General features: G+C 50.7%; 1 protein-coding gene across 3 annotated transcripts in view; it reads left to right on the forward strand.

Moving 5' to 3' along the window:
- The window catches only part of Ano1 (anoctamin 1), a 92,084-nt gene that overhangs the window by 62,791 nt on the left and 3,656 nt on the right, over window positions 1-25,637 (forward strand). For all 3 annotated transcript variants that reach the window (XM_028770969.1, XM_028770970.1, XM_028770968.1), the window contains 10 exons: window positions 1,257-1,331; window positions 4,313-4,514; window positions 4,691-4,802; window positions 5,172-5,229; window positions 7,866-7,966; window positions 8,681-8,826; window positions 13,067-13,219; window positions 19,160-19,212; window positions 20,724-20,908; window positions 25,112-25,217. In XM_028770969.1, the coding sequence (XP_028626802.1) occupies window positions 1,257-1,331; window positions 4,313-4,514; window positions 4,691-4,802; window positions 5,172-5,229; window positions 7,866-7,966; window positions 8,681-8,826; window positions 13,067-13,219; window positions 19,160-19,212; window positions 20,724-20,908; window positions 25,112-25,217 (1,191 nt within the window). The remainder of the gene's footprint in view (window positions 1-1,256; window positions 1,332-4,312; window positions 4,515-4,690; window positions 4,803-5,171; window positions 5,230-7,865; window positions 7,967-8,680; window positions 8,827-13,066; window positions 13,220-19,159; window positions 19,213-20,723; window positions 20,909-25,111; window positions 25,218-25,637) is intronic.

Here is a 25,637-nt window from a genome sequence, read left to right on the forward strand (position 1 = left end):
TTATTCTGGAAACCTTTAGTTCCCCTTGCCCTGATCTTGAATCGAGACTCTGTTGTGTGTTAACTCGCTTAAAATGCCAAGAGCCCAGGCCAGCCTTGGCAAATGGTTCTCACAGAGAGAGAGTGAGCCATTGCCTTAGACCCACATCCAAGATTAGCAGTACCCTTCCCTCATTCTGCCACCCAGTGCTCTCTTTCCCCACCCACCCTCAGAAGCGCCGGAATGTTCCAGAAGAACCAACCAACAAATGGAAGCAGAGGGTTAGGACAGCCATGGCAGGGGTGAAATTGGTACTTCTCTGTTTTGGGGCAACTCAAGCCTTGACACCGTTTGCAGGCCTTCTTGGCCACTGTGTCTGTCCCTGGCTACCTCTGTGGTGTGTTCTCGGAACAGTCCCATCTGTGTTCCCTCCCCACCTCCCACCTGCAGCCTGCCATGTGTTGCAATGTCACTGCATGGCTGTCAGGGATCCACAGGGAACAGGGGCAGCTTCATGTGGGGTTCTGGAGACATGCTTATCACGAGTGTCCACTATTGCTTCTTGTTTTCTTGTGAGCATGCATGCAGACACCTCTGGAATGAGTGACCTTGCATGTGACGTCCGTGCCAGCATGCTGGGCTCAAGTGTGTTTTTTTCTTTGAAAGCCCCTCCCACATACACTTGAAACTGCCCAGGCTAGTGACCAACTGCTCCCCAAGGTCCTTTCAGTCCAGACAGCTCAGGACCCAAGAGGCTAGTGATCAACTCCTTCCCAAGGTCCCTCCAGGTCAGCCAGCTCAGGGCCCAAGAGAGCCTCTGTGAGCTATGTGGCCCCAGGTCAACATAGCTGTACAGTGCTCTGAGTTCTAGCATGCAGTGCTAGCCACTTGTTCTGACCTGCTCAGCAAAGGAGAAATAGCTATTATGGTCTGGACCCAGACAAATGGCCCAACAGCTTAGGACCTGGAGCCCTGGACAGGAGGTTGCAGAGAAAGAAAAGTGTCTCAGATGTGGGCCACTCCCTCTCAGGCCATGCAGTTCTTAGGGCACAGCGGGTAATGTCATGCCAATGCAAAGAGGAAGCCTAGCCCTGAGACCATTCCCTTCTCTGTCACCGTGTGACCCTATTCACAGGGGACTAGGCCCTGTGTGCTTCTTTCACTGCGCCGTCATGTTTGCTCAGCACCTTCTGAAAGTTTCTCTGAGTTTCTGTGCATACTCCTATCCACCCACTGGGGTGGGTCCCAGTGAGTGAGCAAATGGTTTCATGTTGCAGACTGACAAGGTGAAGCTGACCTGGAGGGACCGATTCCCAGCCTATTTCACCAATCTTGTCTCCATCATCTTCATGGTAAGTTCTAGAAGGTTGGAGGGGCTTGGAATCAGAGGTGCCCTGCACTCATCTTGGGACACAGTGAGATAGATCGGGAGTGAAGGACAGCCCTCTTCCATCCCTGGGATGGGATGGGATGGTTTATGGAGGTCCTGGGGTGTGTGATCTGAGTCCAGTGACATATAGTTTTCCCCAAGTGGGAAATGCTGCACACTGGGATCTCCTCTGTGCCCTCAAAACCAAACTAACAAATCTTAGCGAAACCAGTAACAAAATTTCACAAGATGACCAGGCATGGCAGTATACTCTTGTAATCCCAGCATTCAAGAGGCTGAAACAGGGCTGGGTTACATAGGCTGTCTCAAAACAAGATCAAGGGGAAAAAAAATCAAAGAGGAAGAACAGGACACATGGCTCTGAGCTAATTCTAATGACCCAGCAAACCCGTGGTTCCCATTCCCAATGGCCCCACCAGGCCTCTGCCTCAAACCACCCATACCTTTCTCGACCTTCATATGGCATGGGCTACTTGTGGTCACCTTTTATCTAGTCTGGAAGTTTGTGATGAGATCTTGGCACAGCCACTAGTCTCTCAGCCCAAGATCCCCATCAGCCACCTGTCCCAAGGGCTTCCGAGGGAATGATCCATTCAGTCTTCACAGCCAGCCAGGCCTGACTCCACAATGCTGCTGGTAAGGAAACAGATCTAAAGGCTGTTCCTTGGAATGCCAAGCCAGAAGGAGCAAAGCTAGCAGCTAATTTCTTCATCTGCCCCAGGGGCCTCTCTTTCCATATGAGATGAACAGAAGGCCTTGAGTCAGACTGGGTTTCCTGGGCAGGGTGCACCTCTCCTGGAAGACAGTGAAGCTTCAGCTTCACCCACCTTTCCCTGGAGAAACCAGGAACTCACCGGAAGTCAAGCGAGGCCTCATTTGCTCTGGTTCAGTTCGATGAAGTCTATGCTGCCCAGGCTGTCCCTGAGCTTCTGAACCTTGACCCCTCAGGTAGCTGGGACTACAGACACACTCTCAGCCTCGTTTTGAGGGTGGCATGTTCCCTCAGGTGCTGAGGCATAACCAGAGAATGACACCCCCAGCCCTCAGTCAGTGAAGGGCAAAGCTCAGGAACCAAGCGACCCCAGCAGCTCCACAGTCCAGCTGTTCCTAACAAAAAGACCAGCAATGGTTCAGGAGGAGGGTGGGTGACCTAAGGCCTAGTGTGACCAGAGGCACTGGCTTCCCTGGACTTCTGCTCACTCATCCTGATTACCTTATAGCTGCTCCACCTCCAGCACCACTTCTGCATTCCAGATAAGAAAAGGGGAAAGCTGAGAATAGGGCAGAAGATGAGCAGCAGAGGCTGCCTGTCTGTGAAGGGGGCTTCCTCAGACACCCCCCCGACAGGGCATCTCATTGGTCAGAATCCTTTCTCCTGCCTACCTCCCCTGTAGAAAGGATTGATAAGGAATTCAGAGGAAGCCAACAGAGGTAGATGAGTGAAGCCAGGATAGACAAACACAGGTTAGAAACCAGCTGGCTGTCTTTTCCCAAAAAAGACACAAGTGAGACAGGCTCGTGGCTGATGTAGATACAGTTTCATCCCTGAGCCCAGAGTTCCATTCAGTCACAAATGCTGATGCCCTACACGTGCCAAGCCTGAAGACATCAGTGTGCATGGCCAGCCAGAAGTGCAAGGCACATGGCTTATGGCTTATGGCTCCCTTGGAGGAGGAGGGTGGAGGGCTGCCTCTGCTGAGTCACCACAGACCTAGAGCCTTCCCCACCTCTGCGTGCTGGCACAGGAAATGTCCTTATGGCCAGGAGCGGCCTCTTGGCAGGCCTGAGGGGTGTTCCAAGGAAACTCTCACTGCCTAGCACAGCTCAGGGCGTGGCATCCATGCCTTGTGCTTACAGAGCAGAATGGGGGCTGCAGATGGTTTCCCAGGCAGGCTGTTTCTGTTTAGTCACTAACAGATGTCTGAAAAGGCCTGGTTAGAGCCCATCGTGTTCAGGGCAAGTCTTCTGAAGAAATTCCAAAGGCCATGTTTCCTGAGTGGGCAACATAGAGCAGCAGCGCCAGGAGCCATGAGGGACTGTGCCAGCAAGGACAAGGCCTCCCCTCCACCCAGGACACAGGAGCATAAGGGCCAGAGCCTGCCTAGAGCAACCAAAACCCACACATAAGTGGCTAAACCCCAGCTAAGCTTGGCTTTTCGAGCCTCAGACATGCCCACCCTCGCCCAGCAAGCTCTAGGGTGGGGTGTCCACACCCTTGGGCTGGGCAGAGACTAGGTCTTACCCATGGACCTGTGCCAAAAGGAAAAGGAACCCAGACAGACGACTGTATCAGGCGGAACAAACCTGTCACCAGCTTCCCACCCATCTCTCAGGCACCAGCAGTCTGAGTTCCATGGAATGTTGTAGCCTGAAAAGGGTTTGGCTAGCTTTGGGGCCTGCTGTCATGGAAGAGCTAGAGGGTAGCTCCAAGAAATCTGTGGGACGGAACCCTGGCCATGTCCTAGCAAACCTGCAGGCACCTGGCTCAGCCCCGTCACCATCTAAGAAGTCTGCTCTCTTAGTCACCCCGGGTTGGGCAAGAAGTATCCACAGCAGCCAGTTTGCTCTACCACCCACCAGAACAGCCACTGGGGTTGTGACTACAGTGTTCTGAGCTCTACATAGGGGACAATAAGAAAGGATTATACATAGATCTGGTAAACTTTAGACTTGGAAGGACCAGCTGATGAAGCCCTGTCCCAGAGCCTTGACCCAGCCACACAACCTCTCTGATCCTGGGAGTCTTCCCATTTCTTATTCTTGTTCTGTGGGTTGACTCCTGCAGAGCGTCTGGCATCTGGTAGGCACTCCAGAAATTCCAGCTTTAGTTCTGACGCAGGAAAATTAGGGGTTAGGAGCAGACGGGCAGGTTCACGGGAGCTCTTCGACTTCCCCAAACCACCTCTACCATTCCCACTAAGCATGTCTATGCCTGCCCTGCAGATCGCAGTGACATTTGCAATCGTCCTCGGAGTTATCATCTATAGAATCTCCACAGCTGCAGCCTTGGCCATGAACTCCTCCCCATCTGTGCGGTCCAACATCCGGGTTACAGTCACGGCCACCGCTGTCATCATCAACCTTGTGGTCATCATTCTGCTGGATGAAGTTTACGGCTGCATTGCCAGGTGGCTCACCAAGATTGGTGAGTGCCACTCGCAGGAGAGCATAGGCAGCATGGGCATGAGCCTGGTGGTGTAGGGCCAGCCTTGGGGCGGGCAGCCTGACCATCGAACTATGGCCAGTCCCAACTGCCCCTGGCCTGGCCTGTCTGTGAGTGGCTAGCAGCTGGCACAGTCAGCACCGTGTGTCTCTCCTCAGAGGTCCCAAAGACAGAGAAGAGCTTTGAGGAGAGGCTGACCTTCAAGGCCTTCCTGCTCAAGTTTGTGAACTCTTACACTCCAATCTTCTATGTCGCCTTCTTCAAAGGCCGGTAAGAACTCCTCCACCCTGTCCTACCTTGTTCCTCTTGATGGTGGGAGACCCCCCCTACAGCCCAGGGAAAACAGAAGTGCAGCTTCCACAGCCCATAATGCCCTGGGGAGGGCTGGCTTTAACTGGGTCGACAGAACATAGGGGTTCCCTAGCAATACAGACCCCAGATATCAGCCAAGACAGCAACCTCTGATAGTCCCCTCAGCAGCTCAGGTGGCACAGAGGTATTAGTACTGAAGATCCGCCTGGAAAGGAGGGAGTCTATCCTGGTGGCTCTGTCTGGGGATCCACAGAAGCACAGGCCCTTTGGGTGGCAGCTTCTGGGCTGAGTCCAGCTCTTCCTTAACCACTACCCTGACTCTCCCAGGTTCGTTGGTCGGCCAGGTGACTACGTGTATATCTTCCGCTCTTTCCGGATGGAGGAGGTAACACATCACTCCCCCCTCCCCTTCCCAGCAGCCTTCTGCTTAGCTTCCTGTTCTCTGGGCTTCTGCGCCACAGGGGGAATACTTCCTTACATCTTCACACATCCACATAGATTTATAATGTCATAATTTCTTTCCCTGTCACTGTGATTAACACACCCTGACAAAAGCAACTTAAGGGAGAAAGGGTTGACTTCAGCTCACAGCTTGCAGCGCATCATGGTGGAGAAGTCAAAGCAGCAAAGTTAGCTGAGCATGATGGTCCACACCCACCATCTCAGCCAAGACCAGCCTGAGCCACACAGCGAGATTCCATCTCAAGGAAAGAAGAAGGGAGGGGTAAAATTGGAGAGAGAGTCATGCCTAGTAGGTTTTGTTGATACGTTTTTGGTTCAAATTTTTGCGTTTTTCATTTTATAAAGATTTATTGATAATTAGCTATGTGTACATGTATGTGCCTTCTCAAGTCTATTTACATCACATATGTTCAGGTGCCTGCAGAGGCCAGAAGGCATCAGATCCCCTGGAACTGGAGTTACAGCTGGTTATGAGCTGACTGATAACAGGTGCTGGGAACCCAGATCCTTTACACGAGCATTTAAATGCTCTTAATATCCCCAGTCATCTCTCCAGGCCCCTTTTAAATCTTATTTTTAGCACATTTACTTATTTGTTGTGTGTGTATACATGTGCATGCATGCCGCAGCACATGTGTGGAGGCCAGAGGACAAGTTGGAGGAGTCAGTTCTCTCCTTCTACCTCATGGTTCTCCAGATTGAACTCAGGTCTTGAGGCTCAGTGACGAGCACCTTTACCCACTGAGCCATCACATCTGGCCTGCTTTTATCAGTGCATATTAATTACACATAAGGAGACTCATTACGTGTTCATACATATATGTAACATATTTTGATCATATCCACCCCTTGCTTCTCATCTGCCCCCACTACTTAACCCCTTCCTTTTTCCCTCTCCCTCTCCTTCTCCCTCTCCCTCTCCCTCTCCCTCTCCTTCTCCTTCTTCCTCTCTCCCTCTCTCTCTTTCTCTCTCTCTCTCCCTCTCTGTCCTTCCCTCCCTCCCTCCCTCCTTCCCTCTGGGCTATTTTCCATTCTGTTAGCCTTGACTATTTCCCTCTATGGTTAAAGTAAATTAAGAAGAAAAGGCAAACCTTAGCTGCATTCTCTTTAACTCTAGCATGGCAGCAGCCACTTCTCTGTCCTTAGACTTAGTGCTGGAAACATTTGGCTTCTGGCCGTGCCATTTTCTGACACAGAGTCTTGACCTGCAGGCTTGCTCCATTGATCTGGCTGTCAGTGGCTCAGGTCTCCAGGTAACCAGTCAACATTTCCAGCCCACAAGAAAGCTCAGCTTATCAGAAAACTGGGGAGTGGGGCTGCAGAGATGGGGTAGTGTTTTCTGTACAGGCCTGAGGACCCGAGTCTGGTTCCTAGAACTTGTGCAAAAGGCCAGGCATGTGGGCTAGAGAGACTGCTCAGTGGTTAAGGGTACTTGGGACTCTTGCAGAAGACCCAGGTTTGATTCCTAGCACCTATATGGTGGCTATCTATAACCCTAGTCCTAGGGCATCTGATGCCCTTTTTATTATTTCTATGGGCACGAGGCACATACATACATGATACACAGACACACATGCAAGCAAACCACTCATATGGGTAAAATAAAATGTAAAAAAATAAATAAAACAAGCTGCATGGCTCCTGAGGAAAGACTGACTCCTAAGATTGACCTCTGCCCTCCACATGCATGCACATACATGTCACACATATATGACGTGTGCATGCACACACAAACATGACAGAGGACACTGGGCCTTTCTGAGAAGGTAACAGTGGGATGAGACACAAAGGGGTGAGTGTCAGGCATGGATGATCCAGTAGTGGAAGGTAGTGTACTTCAGTTATCTGACCACGGCTCAGGCACCCCAGGACTTCCTGATCTTCCTACCTCCACTTCTACAGTGCTGGGATTGAGGTGTGTACCACCATGCCTGGCTTCTCGGTGGCCCTCTCTGCATTGCTCCAGATGCTGTCTCCCTCTAGATCTTTGTGTTCTCCCGAGGACACTGGTCACTGACGTAGGGCAATGACTTCTTCCCAAAATAAGGTCTTGTTCTCAAGGTTTCAGAAGGTGTGGATGTGAACCACCCCCAATGTGTGCATGTGTGTTGGGAGCAACCTTGCTTAAACATGTGTGTATATGTGGGGACATGTGTGTATATGTGTGTGTGTGTGCACCTGTGCACATGTACAGGAGCACATGTACAGATATGTGCATTTGAGGAGAATGTCAAGTGTCTTCCTCTACCACTTTCCTCCTGATGCCTTGTGATCAGATCTCTCACTTAATTGGAAGCTCACAGATTACAGCTAGGATGACTGCACAGAGATCTTGGTGTCCTCTTACCTCTGCCCCCACCCCACAATGCTGAGATGACATGCAACCACACTTGGCTTGCGCTTCAGACTCAGATACTCATGTTTGCAAGCAAGTGCTCTTACCACCCGCCATCTCCCTAGTCCTGAACCCAACTTTTAAGAGACCATGAGTCACCCCACAAGTTGAGGGCCAGCCTCCCCCTACCCAGAGCCAGACCTAACCTGCCCTCTGTCCCACAGTGTGCCCCGGGGGGCTGCCTCATGGAGCTCTGCATCCAGCTGAGCATCATCATGCTGGGCAAGCAGCTGATCCAGAACAATCTCTTCGAGATTGGCATCCCGTGAGTGGTACCTGTCACGGGTGGGGACATAGCAGCGTGGGAGAGACTTGGGTGACTCTAGAAGTAGCCTGTGTGACAGGTGAGGCATCAGCCTCTTTTGAGATAGGAGATATCAGAAACCAGGACATGAGAAAGATGGGGAGGGGATATGGAGCAAAAGTTGCCCCATTGTAGACAAGGAGACGTGGAGTCCTACCTTCAGGTTGCCACACAGCCTGGCTACATGCTGGCTCCTGAGTGACAGAGTGTCTAGCCAAGGTCCCTGGAGCCAGGACCTTAGTGTACTGAGGAGAGGCCACAGGAGCATAGCATAGCCCATACTTCCTGGTTCCCTCCAGGGCCTTCTCATGGCGATAGGTGGTCTCTCACTCTCTCTGCCCTTCAGCATCTTAGGAAACCAACAGAGCTATGCTGCCTCTGGGAGAAAGGCAGAGCTACCAGTCCCCTTCCAACAGGCATCGAGCCAGGCATGGTGGCACATGCCTTTGTTCCCAGCACAAGGGAAGAAAAGAAAGGTGGATCTCTGTGAGTTTGAGGCCATCCTGGTCTACATAGTAAATTCAAGGCCAGCCAGGGCTAATAGTGAAACTCTGACTCAAAATAAAACTATGGTTAGAAAAAGATGCCTCTTTCTGGACACTAGCCAGTGGTTCAGGCTTAGAGCAGATGGGGCAATGTAACCCTGGCTACCTACTGACAGAGCACCCCCTGCAGGAAGATGAAAAAGTTCATCCGCTACCTGAAGCTGCGCAGGCAGAGCCCCTCGGACCGCGAGGAGTACGTGAAGCGGAAGCAGCGCTATGAGGTGGACTTCAACCTTGAACCCTTCGCTGGCCTAACGCCTGAGTACATGGAAATGAGTGAGTGGTATCCCAGCCAGGGCAGTGGGCACAGGCTGCAGGGGATGCAGATCGGACAAAGACAATGGATCTTGGCATGGTGCTTGATGCCTGTCTGTGATCCCAGAACTTGGAAGCTGAGGCAGGAGGCTCCTGAGTTTAAGGCCAGCCTGGGCTACATAGTGAGACCCAGTCTTAAAAAAACAAAGCAAATAAAAGAAGGAAACTGATCTAGGGAGATGGCTCAGTTAGTAAATTACTTTATGAGCTCTGGACTTTAAGTACAATCCCTGAACCCAAATTAAAAAAAAAGTTATGGTGATGTGTGCTTGTAATCCCGGCATGGAGGAGACAGACAGGAAGATCCTTGGGGCTCACTAGCCAGCCAGCCTAGCCTAGCCTGCTTGATGATGCCAAGTGAGTAAGAGATGGGTGCCAAAAATTAAAATGGACCATATCTGAGGAATGACACAGGAAGCTGACCTCTGACCTTCACATATACCTGTGGTGCGCGCACACACACACACACACACACACACACATACACGGGGAAGTGGGGGGAGAAACAGGCTACCAGGTTAGAAATAGGGAAGGGGCTGTAGGATGGGATGGCCAAGATCCGACCCTCAGTGCCCCTCACCGTTTCATCGGTGTCAGGCAGAGCAGAAGCAGGAGATGCCTGCCCTCCACTCTTGGCTCTAGGTTCTGTTCTTCCTCAGGGCTATAAACACTGTCCCTTCTCCTCTAAACTCGTCTTCCAAAGGCCCAGGACAGGCAATACATGGTCACCTGCCACACAGTGTGACACATAAGGCCGAGTAGCAATCCCTTCTCCTTCTACTTCCCTCAACAGCAATACCAGCTCCATTGGAGGCCCCCAGCATTGGGATACCATAGCCACACCCCTTTAGAGTCCTTCTTTGGGTCTTCGACTCCTCTCTTCTTCCTGATCACCAAGATAATTGACTCAGCAAGTATCAGAGATGTGACCCCAGCATGGAAGGATGCTGGGAGGTGGGGAGAGCCAGGTACCGTCTCTGCGACCCTGGGCTTCCCAGGCTCCCTACTGTCCATCCAGCCCCTATGCTGTGCTCACAGCAAACTCCACATTGTTCTGTAAGCATGTAGCTCAGGCCTTCCATGGGGCCTCTGCCTTTATGGTACCTCTGGTGGAATGCTCTCCCTCAAATACCTGCATGGATTTTTTCTTTTCCTTCCTTCAGGACTCCAGTCCTCTAGTAAAAGTTTTCTCTGACCTCAGTAGCTAAAAAAAGTTAGTCTTTCCCCATGCCTAGGACCCAACTCCTCCTCTGGCCCCATTTTAAATCCAGCTGACCCCATAAGTTTCTCTCCCCCCTCTTTCTGTCTATCTCACAGAAGAATGGAGCCCTGTGGAGGGAAGACCTTTCCTTCCCTCTCTTGGCTGCTGTTCCTCCACCCTAGAATGGGCCCAAGTATACAGCAGACACTGAGTGCATGTCTGAGTATACAGCAGACACTCAGTGCATGTCTGAGTATACAGCAGACACTCAGTGCATGTCTGAGTATACAGCAGACGCTCAGTGCATGGTCACTGAACCTATGGATGAGTAAACACGGACAGGAAGACTCAAGCACAGGGGGCTTAGACTGACATGGCCTCAATCACCATGGAAAGGACTCAAACATGCAGTATCAGGCTTGCCCCAGGTCCTGGCAGGAGAGGGACTTCTCGGCTTCTGCATTATCCACAGTGCTGCAAAGCAAGGTGGCCACAGCACTCCTCAGCCTTGACTCAGAGCCACCTGATGAGCAGGTGACCTCCAGGCTACAACACAGTGGCCAGAGCATTCTGCCCCTATAAACACCTCCCAGCCACTCTGTTTGTTCATGTGGTTCCAAGCTGGTTGCTCCCAACTGGAATCATCTCATCCCAAGATTCAGGAGAGTATGTGGGTGGGGAGCGAACAGGACTCCAGGTTCCATTCTTCCCCTGTTCATCCCCAGGGCCATGGCCAGTGGAATCTGGGCACTGGTCCCTCTGCCCCTAAAGTCAGGCTTCCACTCTCTGAGGAGGCTCTGGGAAATGAGATATCACAGAGAAGTGCCCTGTAGTTGACTGAGACATGGTCAATTCTCTCACTACTGAACCCTTACCTCGGGCTCCCATGATCCTCCAGGGCTTAAGAATAAGGAGATCTCAGAAACAAAGGTCTGTTATGTGTCAAGTAGCCTACCCCAGTCCAGCACCAGGGTGCACTCCTTGCCTGGCTCTCTCTCTGTCATATCTGCTGCCATCTTGTCCTCCAGGAAAGGCTAAGGCCATGCTCTAAGGCTAGCATGGAAGCTCACAGATGTGGATAGGAGGATATCTCATACCACCTTGAGCTCCAGAAGCCTTCCCTCCCACTTCCCCTCCGTTTTTTCTTTCTCATCCACTTCATGACAGATGAGGCAGTGACATCACTCTGAAGTGGAAAAATCAAGACTAGGACTCTGTAGCTCCTTTGGTAGAGTGCTTGCCTAGCATATGCAAGGCCCTGGGTTCAATTCCCAGCATAAACCAGGCATGGTAGTGCAGGCCTATACTACAGTCTCAGCACTTGAGAAGTGGAGACAGGACCATCAGAAGATCAAGGTCATGTTTGGCTATATAGTAAATTGGAGGCCAACCTGGGCTACATGAGACCCTGTGTCAAGAAAAAAAATTTTTAAAGTGGAAAAGCCCACCTACAGCAACCTTGCACCTGAGCCTCAGTAGTCATGGCCCATGAGCATAACCATGGCACATGGCTGGTCCTGCTTCATCATAACCTCCCCGTCCAAATACCTCCATTCCTCAGCAGAGGCATCACATTCTGCTGCCCCATACTTCAGGGCCAAAGAGAGGTCACCAAGACATCTGGGAAACAGTTCCCACAGCCTCCTGCCCTGCTCACCCTGCTAACAATGGCCATACTCAGCCATCTGAGCACAGGGTGACATTCTGCAGCTTCCTTGTTTACCCCCTGGCACGGAGCACCCTTGGACCAGGTCCTGCCATACAGCTCCTGGACCAGCTCTCCAACTCTCATCCCTCTGGTGACCTTTTCCTGACCTGTTTCAACTTGAGTTGACTGTGGCTTCTAAGGCTGAAGAAGCCCAGAGCTGGTGAACAGCAGCATGAAGGGGACAGAGGCTGGGACAATCCCGGAAGACAGATATCCTCCAACTCTCCTAGGCCTGATGGAAGAGAAAAGGAGGGACTCTTGAGACACAGTTATGGGAACAAGCCTTCCTGGCCCTAGGGAGATTTGGGCACAGGGATGGGCCAAGCCAGGCCATGCGCTCACTTGGATCTGCCTATGAGCAGAAATTTCATAAGATCAGACCTGTGAACTTCAAGCATGCCTGTAACTCAGGAGTCATCCCAGGGTGAACATGACCAGAGCACATTTATAGACAAGTATAAAAATTACACAATGTAAAGCTGGCGAGATGCCTCAGTACATGAAGTGCTTTCTGTGCAAACATGAAGACATGAATTCAGTCCCCAGAACCCTTGTAAAAAGCCAAGGGTGGTGGTGTGCTTGTAATCCTAGCAATGAGGAAGTAGAACAGGAGGACCTCTGGGGCTCCCTGGGAAGTCAGTCTACCCTACTATGAGCCCCAAGTCTCAGTGAGAGTGTCTACTTGAAAGGAAGAAAGGAAGGAAGGAAGAAAGGAAGGAAGGAAGGAAGGAACAAAAGAAAGAAAGAAAAGAAAGAAAGAAAGAAAGAAAGAAAGAAAGAAAGAAAGAAAGAAAGAAAGAAAGAGGTGGGTGGCACCTGAAGACCAGCATTTACAGTGTTTTCTGGTCTCCATGAACACATGCACACCCATGCAAATGTGCACATACATGCACAGACACATAATAAATAAATAAATAATCCAGACATGATGACACAGTGCCATAGTTGGGAAGCTGGGGCAGAAGAATTATCACAAGTTCAAGGCCAGCCATGTTGAATTCCAGATACAGTGACTTCTGTCTTCAGTTCCCTGGACCTGGGCATTATCCCAGGTAGTGGCTCTTTGGAGAGCCCATGGTAGTGGCTCTTTGGAGAGGCCTCATGTACTTGCAGGCAGGTCCATACAGAGGGGCCCCTTCAAGGCAGGGTACCAGGCGGTCCTGGTCTGAATCATGCTGGGTGTAGGACGCTGTGCAGTGTAGAGCTGGCGAGATACCTCAGTATGCAGGGCGCCTCGCGGTGTGTGCACAGCGATGCACAGCTGCACCGCTGACACTGTGCTCTCCCTGCAGTCATTCAGTTCGGCTTTGTCACTCTGTTCGTTGCATCCTTCCCTCTGGCTCCACTCTTCGCCCTGCTAAACAACATCATTGAGATCCGCCTGGATGCCAAAAAGTTTGTCACCGAGCTACGGAGGCCAGTAGCCATCAGAGCCAAAGACATCGGTAAGTGAGCTGGGAAATGGGCTCAGAGCACATGGGCGGGGGCTGCTGCTCTTGAGAAGCTAGCAGGCTCCAGACCTGTGTTCCCTATTAGGGCTTTCCCACTACCTTCCCAAGTGCTGAAAGATCTTGAATGTGTCCCACTGGTCCCCCAACCTCCAAGATGTGTCAGCTACCAACGACATATGGGACTATTTGTCAGCTGTCTGCCTGTCTCAGCCATCCACTGATGTAGGCCTCCCAGGCATGTCCAATAATCTTGTGGTATTGTATTGTGACATGACATTGTCATCCACAAAGTTCATGTTCCAGAGCAACACAACTGAGTTACAAAAAAAAAATCACACACACACACCAAAATTCGTGTTTTAAGTAAATTTGTGATGGCTCTCCTGGGGTACATCAAACACACATGAGGGTACATTTTTCTCCATGCTTATTCTCAATACCCCACCCCCCAACACTGGGGTGGCCCCAGAGCTAAAAGATAGACCAATAGAAACAGAACATTAGCTGCTCAGCAAGCGTCCCCTGCCTCCTGTACACTACAGCGTTCAGTACTCATAGTAAAGAGAGTAGCTGGGTCTGGAGAGTCTGTGCAGCAGTTAGGAGTACTGGCTGCTCTTGCAGAGGACCTAAGTTCATCTAACCAACTAACCTCATGTTGGGCATCTCACAGTCTCCGACTCCAGGGGATCCAACTCCTTCTTCTGGCAAGGGCTCACGAGTGCGCATGCACACACACACACAGAGAGAGAGAGAGAGACAGAGAGAAAGAGAGAGAAATAAAACCTTAAAAGAAATGTTTTTGGAGAGGATACCTCCTATAGCCCAAGGAAGTATTGTTTTGTCCTTGATGTCTTACCCATGAAGTTCAAGGCCAGGATGAAACTCAGTGTGGGACTGTGAACCCTGAGTCTCCTGCCTGCGTTGTACATGGAGAACGGGGATGGAGAGAGGGGTACACAGCACTGCAATAGTACGGCATCAAAGGAAGAGCAAGCATCCCCCTGGTAGGGAGCATCCCATCATCAGAGGCAGTTAAGGAGGGACTGAGTGTATCTAGGAAGAGTAAAGGACATGGAAGATGGAGTTCACAGAGCTCCAGATGCCATGCACACCTCAACCAGAGCTAGTAAGGAAGGATGCTGTCCTCCTTATCCTACAGTGAGACCCACTATCCTTAATCCATCTCCTCTGGAACAGTCTCAGTGAGAAGGGCATCTCTGTGCAGACCAAATAATGTGAGGGAAGCCACTGGTCACCTACCCATATAGATTATAGTCCCTTAGTGATAAGGGATCTTTGGGTTAGGTTCTGTGACCCAGATAGGAGTCTGCAAGACTGTTTGGGGTAGCATTGGCCTTTCTAAGACCTTTCCCAGTCCCCTGCACATCCAGGTCATTCCATGGGCAACCCTTGGGTAGTACCACCCACACCTGTGGGAACCCGCAGATGGCCATCCACTCTATATTTTCTCTTGCTTTAGTTAGTGTCTCTGCCAGGCTAGATGCTCTTTGGGCCATCCATTGGCTTCTGGCAGCATGGCCAGTCCCTGACTGGGATGATGGAATCTTCCAGTCTTCCAGCGGCCTCTGAGAGAAGGTGGGCTGAGCTTCTCTGTCACCTTGTGATTGTTTACACTGAGCTGGATGGAATTGCCATGGTCATAGTCAAGCATATCAGCTGTGGTGGCTTCATCTGTTTGCTTCTATAATCTCATTCACATCTTTGCTACAAGCCTGTGGAAACATACACGCTGCCCCCAGCCCCAACCTTGAGAGTGGGCTAGAAACATGGTGCTGGATGAGGAGGAGGTCAGAGCCAGGGCTCATGTGCAAGATTCTCATGCTGTGCCTGGGCATGGTGGCTTCCTGATGCCACCTCCTACCCAGGCAACTCAGACAATGGAAACAGACACCCAAGTGGGCCTGGATTCTGCCCACAGTCTTTAAAAGCACTGAAATTCCCTAGACAAACTGACCCTCCCAGCCCCCAGAGTCCCCTATTCTACCCCATTGTGGTCATAACATAAGCCACACCCAGATATGGCTAGACTGGTGACCTTGGAGCTACAAGAGCCCTTCAGGAGCTCTTGGCTTACCTCAGCTTTGGGGCACAACTGTTCCCAGTGGAAGGCCAAATTCAGTCAGTTTCCCTTCTGTTCTTAACATTTAAAAGCCATTCTCTAGAGGGCTGATATAGACCCAGCCCTTGGCCACATCTGAGCAACAGGATGGGCATCCCACACCCTGCTCTAAGACAAGCCCAGAAATGTGTCTATTGCAAAATTCTCCTGGAACTTTCTACATGTTGGGCCCTCGGAGAGAAACCTTGGAGGAAGCCTAGGCAGAGTCTCCCTCAGCAGAGCCCAAAGGAAACTTGGGCTCTCCTAGGTAATTTTTTGAAACTCTTCAGTTTACTGTCCCATAGCTGGAAAGGAAGAAAGGTATATGGCCACACTGTCCCCTGTTGAGTTTGCAAAAATCCCCCCCTCAGCGGAATTCCCAGTGTGTATGCCGCTATTTGGTGAATTCTGCTTCTGCTTCTGCTTCAGGACAGAGACTGGCTATTCCTAGAAGGAGTATACTCTCAAAACCTAGAAACCCACCAAGGCAAACAGGGTAGCGTGGGTGGCCTCCTGGCTCCCCTGTCCTCCCCACCCCCTTGGGGCTCCTGGTGTGCCCTCAGAGTTCTCCCTCCAGGCTCCTTGCTTTTTCCCAGGCCTCACGGATCAGCGGCTGCTTCCTGGTTCCTGCCCAGTTGGTTGGAGGCGTGATCTGCCTTTCACATGCTTGTTTGTGGCCTCCTGTGCTGTAACCTTTTGCTCAAAGGGGCTTTTGTCTTCCTCCTCTGATCCGTGCAGAGCCTCTGGGACAGTGTTCCCAGAGGATGGGAGACCCAGTGGCGCCGATGGCCTGCACCCCCACAGACCCTGGCTAGTAGCAGCTGTGCTCCTGACTACAGAAGCCTTTTTCACATGGCCTCTTGGGAGGAATTCTCTGTTGGTGGCCAACACAATGTGTGTAGGGGACCCCAGAATGCAGGTTTTCAGGCAGTAATGACTCCTTGTGCTAAACTGCGCGCGAGCACACACACACACACACACACACACACACACACACACACACACATATATATATATTGCCCTAGCCAAACTCTCATGGAGCACCTGGCCTGCCCAGCATGCTTTCTGTCAAGCTATTGGAAATGGGTTTTAGAGTCCTCTGGAGTGATAGAGGAGGAGGAAGCAGAGGAGGAAGAGAGGAAGGAAAAAAGGAGCCACTGTAATGGTGCACACCCCTAATCCCACCACTCAGGAAATAGAAGCAAGAGGATCAGACATTCAAGGTCATTCTGGGCTCAACATCTCAACTTCAAGGTAGCCTGAGCTACGTGAGAGCCTGCCTCCAAAAATAATAAATAAAGTAAAAATAGACTTTAGCCAGCTGTTCTGGCACATGCTTTTGATTCTAACAGGAAACAGAGGCAGGTGGATCTCTGTGAGTTCCAGATCAGCTAAAGCTAACACAGTGAGACCCTGTCTAAAACAGTCAAATAAGGAGGGACAGGAGGAACTCTGCCCTCCCATTCTGACTGAAGTTCTGAGGTTAAAGTACATTGCAGAATTACCAGTCACCCGACAGTTCTATTCCTGGTTTATGCCCTGGAAAATTGAAAACAAATGTTCAAATAAAAACATATCTATAGATTGAGTGTAGACATGCTTGTAAATCCAAGCATACTTGGAAGGATGAGGCAGGGGGATTGATGCATGTTTGACGTCAGCCCAAGGTACAGAATGAGTTACAGGCTAGAACCTGGGCTGTAGAGTAAGACCCTGTCTCAAAAATAGATCTATGTATTAAGTTAGTACAATAAGCTTCAGTGTGAGCTCTGCCAGTTGTGAAACACAGCAGTGGCAAACTTTGAGTGAGATGAAGTTGAGGTCCACCCTGAACTACAGCTCTGCTTGGCTAGGGCTTTGGCCTAGGTAGAGTACTTGCCTACCATGTGCAATGGCCTGGGTTTGACCCCACCACCAAATAACTCAGATGTGATGGCACATACCTGTAATCGTAGAACTTGGGAAGTAGCAGCATGAAGATGGGGGGGGGGTTCAAAAACCATCCTTGCCTCACAGGCTCATAGTGAAACTAGTCTGGGCCACATGAGACCGCGAGAGAAGGAAGGGAGGAGGGAAGGAGGGAAGGGAAGGAGGAAGGAGAGAAGGAAGGAAGGGAGAGAAGAAAGGAGGAAGGAAGGAAGGAAGGAAAGAAGGAAGGAAGGAAGAAAAGAAGGAAGGAAGGAAGGAGCTAAAGCAGCAAGAAGTGTCTGGTGGCTCCAACAGGTGGCATCAGGGACTCCCTGTATGTAGAGCAGAGATGTGGTCAGGTGACCTGCGGGAACCACCACTGTCAGCCACAAGATCTCCTAGGAAATCTGTCTTACAAGAGTGGCTTCTGTCTCCCGCTGTGGTTCAGGAGGTACAACTCTGGTCATCAAGCCTGGGCATAAGGAGTGCTTACCTGCTGGGCCATCTCACCAGTCCACCAACAGGCCTGCCTCTTTGTGTCCTCTCCTCTAGTTTTTAGGGATTTTCTTGTTCGTTTGTTTTTTCTGAAAAGGCTTTGCACACTCCTGCAGCCCATGAACAAACCCCTAATGGGTAAATGCTGTATGAGGTTCAGGAGACACAGAATGCGTAGGCCACAGCCTGCTTTGAGCTAACCACAAGAGGCCAGTCATGAAGCACTCCCACAGGTGACTGACCTGACAGGGATATGCTCCCCTCTTAGTGCCCTTGCTGGCTCCCTCATGCCTATGGGATTTTCAACATGCAGGATCTATCTGTCTGCCTAAGACTTCTGCTAGCAGGAAGCTAGACAGAACCACCATCACCACAGGAGTTTTATCACTGTGAGGGAGACTTTTTTAACCTGGGATCCTCTCTGGCCGAGGCAGGGGTATGCACCTAACACATGTGTATTGCTGTAGCCTTGGGTGCTGGGATGTCCAGAGCTGAGCACCTGCTGGCCTTACGGGCCACCAGTGTGAAACTCAAAACTGAGGGCTTAGAAGCTGCCACACGGCTCCTAGATAGGGAAGTCACCATGTAGCACCAGGCCATACACCACACCTGCAACAAAACACCTGCCATCATTTCTCCAAGGGTAGAGATGGTCAGATCCACCCAGGGTGACTTCCGAGAAGGGATGTCAGACCCAGGAGCCAGGACTGGGAGTGACATATAGACAGGACATGCTCTTGGCCTAATAGAGTGCACTTCAGAATAGGACCCCCAGGTGCACACCCAACCTCATGAGTGAAGTCGGGGCGGGGGCATGCAGGGCATGGGCATACAGATTTTCCTGTAGGAATCTCAGCCTTAAGGCCCCAACCAGCCCCTCACCTCCTTCCTGAGCCTTGTTCCTTCTCTTTTCCAGTGGAAGAGCCAAGAGGCAAGGGCTTACCACACTAGGTATAGACTTTGCCCATCTGGGATGGTAGTAGTGGAAGCCAGGCCAGATCCAAGCATGGTAGTTGGCTGAACACCGATGAGCATCACCCCTGAGGCAAGATCCCAGCCTCCCCAGTCAGGATGCCCTGGCCACAGCTGCTCAAGCACTGGCTGTAGGAAAGAGATCTCCCTGCACTGAGTGTACCTACAGACAGGTTCACAGGGAAGGTCCAGGGTCACTAGGGACCAGGGTGTCTAACAGACACCCTGTTAGGCATTTACCCATTAGGCTGCTCTTAGACAACCCATAAGGTGACATAGCAACACAGTGCAGCCAAGGACAGTGGCAATCCCTGGGCTCCTTCTGTGCCTTCCCCAGCATTGCTGCCCTAGTGCCTACAAGGTTGGGCCCACCCAGGCACTGTGTGTGCACCACAAGCCGTACACCTGACCACAGGTGCTCCCGTCTGCTTTTCCTCCAGGCATCTGGTATAACATTCTCAGAGGTGTCGGGAAGCTGGCTGTCATCATTAATGTAAGTGATGGGAGTGGAGACCCTGGCTGGGCCGTGAGACCAGCCAGGCTGCTGGGAGGGATGGCTCTCTTCAGAAACTTCCCTTGAAGACTAGGGCTGTGGCTCAGTAGGTGGCGTGCTTGTGTAGCATGCACAAAGCCTGAGTTTTATCACCAGCATTGAATAAACCCGGCATGGTGGAGCGCACCTGTTCTTCCAGCACTAGGGGTTGCAGGGGATAGTGGGAATCTGAAGTTCAAAGTCATCCTCAACCTCGTAGAAAGTTCAAGTCCAGCCTAGGCTACATAAGACCCTGTCTACAAACAAACAAACAAACAAACAAAACACTGTGTGTAATATAGCTGAGAAGGGAGAGACAAGCTAGCACACCTGTCTCCATCAATCCCAGCATTCCATACCTGGCTTTCTTCCCAGCCATCACCATGTCTTCCCAGGTCATGGTGATGGCCTCAGGTCAGGAGTGGCAAAGCCCTTGGCCACTGTGGTCCTCACAGGCTCCATATAATTGCAGCAAAGCCCAGGGCTGGCTCAGAAGTGTGGGAACTGCAAGTGAAGCACAGTAGTGCTCCTAAAACCTTCTGCCTCTCCATCCACTGACCAAGCCCCCATATGCAGACCCTGTGCACAAGTAGGGGTGCCTCCTAGAACAGTAACAAGCCCAGGGTGTCCAATGTCAGAGCATCTAGAATCCAGTCCCCACCAGGCATAGGGATGATATTTGAGCTAGTAGGAGCCTCCAAACTCCACCCTGTTCTTCCCTCCTGCCAAATGCCCACCTCTCCAATGAAGGCCTTGAGGGCTCTTGTTAAAGGAATATCTACACCTCACTCCAGGAGAGCAACAGTAGGGTCCGAAATGAAGATGTCCCAGAGTACTGCCCATGCGAAGCAAGGGCGCACATATGACATCTCATGAGGACAACAGCAACAATGTTAGAAGCTCCCAGAATATCCTAAAGCCTCTGTATTCTTGCCACATACCAAACCATTACTCTGCACACAGCTGGAGGAGGTATGGCTTGGCAGGCACCATGTTACAGCTAGCTAAGGAGTATACAGAGAGGTCAGGTGGTATAGCCAAGGCTGTAGAGACACCAGAGGCTGCCAGGCTTCAGGACCCTACATGAAGTTACTGCAGAAAAAAAAAAAGTTACTGCAGAGACAGTTCTGTCTTAGAGGTAGGCAAGAACTTTAAAGTTTGCAGCGTCCTTCTTTGGACTCTTGAATTTCTCTGGCAAGCCCAGGAGGTGAGGTCTGTGCTCAGTGGGGACAGTCAGCCAGTTGAACAAGAACAGAAGGATGACACAGAGGTTGGGAGCTTCAACCAGAGCCAGACAGCTTATAAAAGGCAGCCTGTTATCCCTGCGGCCCCTGCCTAAGGACCACCACCATAGACGTTCAGGCTCCTACAAGCTGCAGAATAGGACAGGAACCTCCTGACCCTTCGTTCACTCATGTGGCTCCCCTGCCCTGCCCCATGCTGGATCCATGCTCACTCCTTTTCCCTGGCAGGCCTTTGTGATCTCCTTCACGTCTGACTTCATCCCTCGCCTAGTGTACCTCTACATGTACAGTCAGAACGGGACCATGCATGGCTTCGTCAACCACACGCTCTCCTCCTTCAATGTCAGCGACTTCCAGAATGGCACAGCACCCAATGACCCCCTGGACCTGGGCTATGAGGTTCAGATCTGCAGGTACCGCCTTCGTGTCTCCCTCTAAAGAGAGCCCCTTGCATAGAAAGCTGGGAAAGGCTAAGGAGGAGCCAGGTTTTGTCAGGGGCAGGACCCAATAAGTACTTACATGTAATTTGTAAAATGCCTGCAGGGGTGGGATGCACCTGTAACCCCACATTGAGAGCCTGAGGCAGGGGGATTGCTATGAGTTTGAAGCCAACCTGGACTACATGAGACCAGATCTCAAATGTAGTATACTAGGAGGTGAAAACAAAAGATGAGAAGTTCGAGGCCCTTCTCAGCTGAGATTGAGGCCAGCCTGTGCTACATCAGATCTTGTCTCCAAACAACAACATGGGCTGGAGAGATGGCTTTAGCAGTTAATAGCACTTGTTGTTCTTGCAGAAGACCTGTGCTCGATTCCCAGAACCTCCAAGGTTCATAACCATCTATAACTCTTGCACCAGGGGATCTGAAGCCCTCTTCTGGCCTCCATGGGCAGTAGACATTCATGTGATACACAAATATTCATTATATATATATATATATATATATATATATATATATATATATATATATATATGACTTCTTTTCAGACAAAGTTTGTAGTTCACTATGTAGCCCTGACTGGCCTGGAACTCACTATTGAGTCCAGGTAGCCTCAAATTCAGAGATCTGCCTGCCTCTATGTTCCAAGTCTAAACCCAGACAGCAGGACTTAAAGCCAGACTTCTGGGACTAAAGGAGTGCACTGCCCAGTTGAGGCCCTGTCTTTAATAATAAATAAATAAAATGTGTCAGACCAGCAGGGAGGGGCAGAGAGCATTCACTGTCTCTGGAGCTCTGGTTTTACACATGATGCATTCCCTAGAAGCCAGCATGGTGCCTTAGCACGTGCTCTGGTGTGAGTATGGGTTATCCCAGAAGAGTCCCATGGGAGACGCTTCTTTCTCCTCAGGGTGGCAGAGGAGAGGCACCTTTAAGAGGTGGGGCCTCACACTGTTACCCCAGTACTGAGGAGATGGAAGCAGGAGAATCAGGAGTTCAAGGCTATATATTGAGTTTGGGGTACACAAATATTCAGATACATAAAATGAGACCCTATCTCAAATAAATAGATAAATGAATAAGTTTATATATTTATAAATGTATTGTATATTTGTTATATGAATAAATAAGTTATAAATAATAAACTTATTTACTTATTTATTCAATTGCCCTCAGGCTACTATAAGGAAAAAGACAGGGGAAAGAAAAAGAAACACCATTTTTATGTGATTTGTATTGGGGCATAGAGCAGCAGCTACCCTGGGACTGTCTTCAGAGGCCCCCTCAAAAAAAAAAAAAAAAAGCTGAGGTGGAAGCTCAGAGGGTGTTTTGAGAAAAGACAATGCAGCACGATTTCCACGTCTGAATGCCCTCTGTCTGCACACAGCCCCACAGAGAAATCCCCAGCTCGGGGGACCCTCCCAAGTTGAAAACACAGGTCACCTCAGAAGCATGTTGCTCCTCCACCCCAACTCCCCTGCTGAGCGTCTCTGCAGATCACCCTCTGTTTGCCCAGGGTCTCCAGGTACTCTGCCTAGAGAGAGAGACTCAGACTCCTACCCCTTACTAACTATGGAAGGAACCAAATTCAGAGCAGATTTCCTCTGGTGTTGGTAGCTTTTGCTCCCTGTAAAGACAAAATTTGGTTTGTGGAGCTATGGGTCAGCTTGGGTTCCTGTGTGTGCACCAGCGGCAGTGTTGGTTACTCTTGGGGAAACCAAAAATGGCTCCCTAGGGGGCAACTCAGTATTGGAGAGAAAAGGAGAGAAGAGGGTGCAGATGACCTGCTACTCTGTTATCAAGGTACACAGATCAGGAAACCACCTCAAAATCCAGCCTCACATTGGGCAGCCACACTGCAGGGCAACCAGTACTGCTGAAAGCACCTTCACCCAGGGCACCATCCGACACTATAGAGTTCAGGGAATGTCACTAAGAGAAAACAGAAATCGCTCATGTTTCTGCACACTCCTGGCAGAGTGGCAACGATGCTGAGGGTAAGAAGCAGAGAGGACACTCTAGAGGATTCCAGGCCAAGCTGGGGACGTAGATCTCCAAGAACACAAAGCCAAGACCCCAACTATGTTCCTGCTGATTTGGCTTCATGGTCTCCAGCTCCAGTTCCAGGCAGACTTCCCGCCACCTAGATCACAATCCTGTACCTCAGGGACCTTGAGCTCCCCACATACACCAGACACACCCACCCCAGGCACCTCCCAAAGCTGGAGCCCAAGCCAGCCCAGAGGATAGCAGAAGCAGTCACTAGGACCCAGGATCCCTACAGGCCCCTGTTTATTTCTGCGCTAAAGCAAGCATGGCCCAGGTCAGCCCCATCTTCCCTGAGAGAACACATTATTTTCTCCCTGTGGGGGCTGGAGGAGGGCTGATTACTGAAGCCAAGTAAAAGAAAAAAACAAATCTAGAGGTTACTATGGCTGGTGGGAGATAGTAACTGAAGAGCCATAGAAAGGATTTTCAGGGAATGTATAAGGGTTTCCCAGGTGACCCAAGGTTTTGAAGGAAAAGGGGGAGCCGACATTTGTGGTTACACTGAGTTCACAGACTGCTTGCTCCTGTCAGGGTGATGGTACCACCTCTGCTCAGCACCTGCCACTGTCCCCAGCCAGTCCCATCTGGGAGCTGTTAGTTCCATGGCAAACAGGCCCTAGAGACTCCTGTCCAACTCCCTCCATGAACAAAAGGCCCCATCTGCTGCTGTGTTCTTACCTACGCGTCCTCTGGGATGGGGTCGGGTACTCGGTAGCTACTGACAGATGCTTATAACACAAACAAGTGAGGGAATGCTCAGGCTGAGGCCTAGGTCAAGCAAGTACTCAGGGACACCCAGCAAGTTGACAGTAAATGTGAGCTGAGCATTAAGGTTGTGCATCTGGGGCCAGGTGCCTCCTCCTGTGTTCCCTTCCTCGGCTTTGGCCGTTAGTGACCAGCCTGGGACATCGCAGCTGCTCTAAAGGCCCTGTCCCTGACTTTGAGAATTGTATTAGATTAGTTATGGATCTCATTGCTCTGGCAGAATACATGACAAAAAGCAATTTAAGGAAGGAAAGGTCCATTTTGGCTCATAGTCTAAGGGTGGCTCACGGTCTGAGGGCGGCTCATGGTCTGAGGGTGGCTCACGGTCTAAGGGTGCAGGCTATCATGAGGGAAGTCAAGGCAGCAGGGTGAGGTGGCTGGTTACATTGTATCCACACTTAGGAAACAGAGAGCTAGGAAAGCTTGCTGTTTTCCTTTGTATTCAGCCCAGGACTCCAGCTCATGGGAGCACATGGGAAGGTTCTGCCCACATGGGAAACCCCACCCCACCCCCGCCCACATTCCATGTGTGTCTTCCCACCTTATTAAATCTCTCTGGAGACACCCTCGCACCTGCCAAGAGGTTCATGGTGATTCTATTACATTTGTTTGTTTGTTTGTTTGGTTGGTTGGTTGGTTGGTGGGCGGGTGGGTGGATACTCACGTACAGTGGTACACATGGAGGGCAGAGGTTGACTTTCAGGAGTCACTTCTTTCTCACTACCACGTGGGTCCTAGGAATTAAATTCAAGTAGTCGGATTAGGTAATACCATCTTTATCACTGAGTCATCCCCCCAGCCCTCCACAGTGATTCTAAATCTTGTCAAATAGACAATCAAGATCAACTGTGGGCTGAGTGACTAAGAACACTGGCTGCTCTTCCAGAGGACCTGAGTTCAGATCCCATAACCCACATCTGGCTGCTTACAATACCAGCTCCGGGGTGACCTGCCACTCCCTTTTAGCCTGTGAGAACATTGCAGGCACAGTCATAGACACGCATACACACATAATTAAATGTAAAGGAAAAAATGTATCATCCTTTGTTAACTTGACACCAAACTCATCACTTTAAATCAGGACGGCCCACCTCTGGCCCTAAAGGCTCAAACTCAAATCCATTCATAACACACACTGCAGCAGCTAGTCTGTCTCAAAAAGTCCTCAGAGTCTCAACACTTGTAACATTGTTTTAAGTCCCTGGTGGCTGTTTTATGCCAAGCCCCTGGGCTCTACCCACCCCATCCAACATGGGGGAATTTTCTAGGCAGAGAGCAGTCCACCCCTGCAATCAGCCACAGAGCCTGTCTCTACAGCCCAAGATCTTCTTGACCTGCCCATGATTCCCCATACCTTTGCAGGTATAAAGATTACCGGGAGCCGCCATGGTCAGAACACAAGTATGACATTTCCAAAGACTTCTGGGCTGTCCTGGCCGCCCGGCTGGCGTTTGTCATTGTCTTCCAGGTATGTGTGTGTTGGGGATGTCTATCTTCAGAAAGTGGAGGAACAGCACTTGGGAAGTACTGACATGGGAAGGGGAGCTGACAGTGGCAGGAGATGTCATCAGAGACTCTGAGGAGGACGCTGACCCACCTGAACCTGAGTAGTGACCAAGAGAATGTCATAGAATAGGCAAAGAAAGGGTTACCTGGTGAGAGCCGTAAGATCCATTGAGCAGACAAGCAGGAAGGAGAAGCCATCTCTGTCCCCGCTTGTCTTCCTCTGGGTCTTTGTGCCAGGCCAGATCAAGTTCAGACTGGAGGCAGCAGCTCTCAGATAACTCCAGACCCTTACTAGCAGCACCTACTATGGGCTGGACTCCAGACATATGTGTACACACACACACACACACACACACACACACACACACACACACACACACAC

Source organism: Grammomys surdaster, unplaced genomic scaffold (genome assembly GCF_004785775.1).
Source record: "Grammomys surdaster isolate TR1022 unplaced genomic scaffold, NIH_TR_1.0 205, whole genome shotgun sequence".
In the NCBI taxonomy this organism is placed as follows: Eukaryota; Metazoa; Chordata; class Mammalia; order Rodentia; family Muridae; genus Grammomys; species Grammomys surdaster.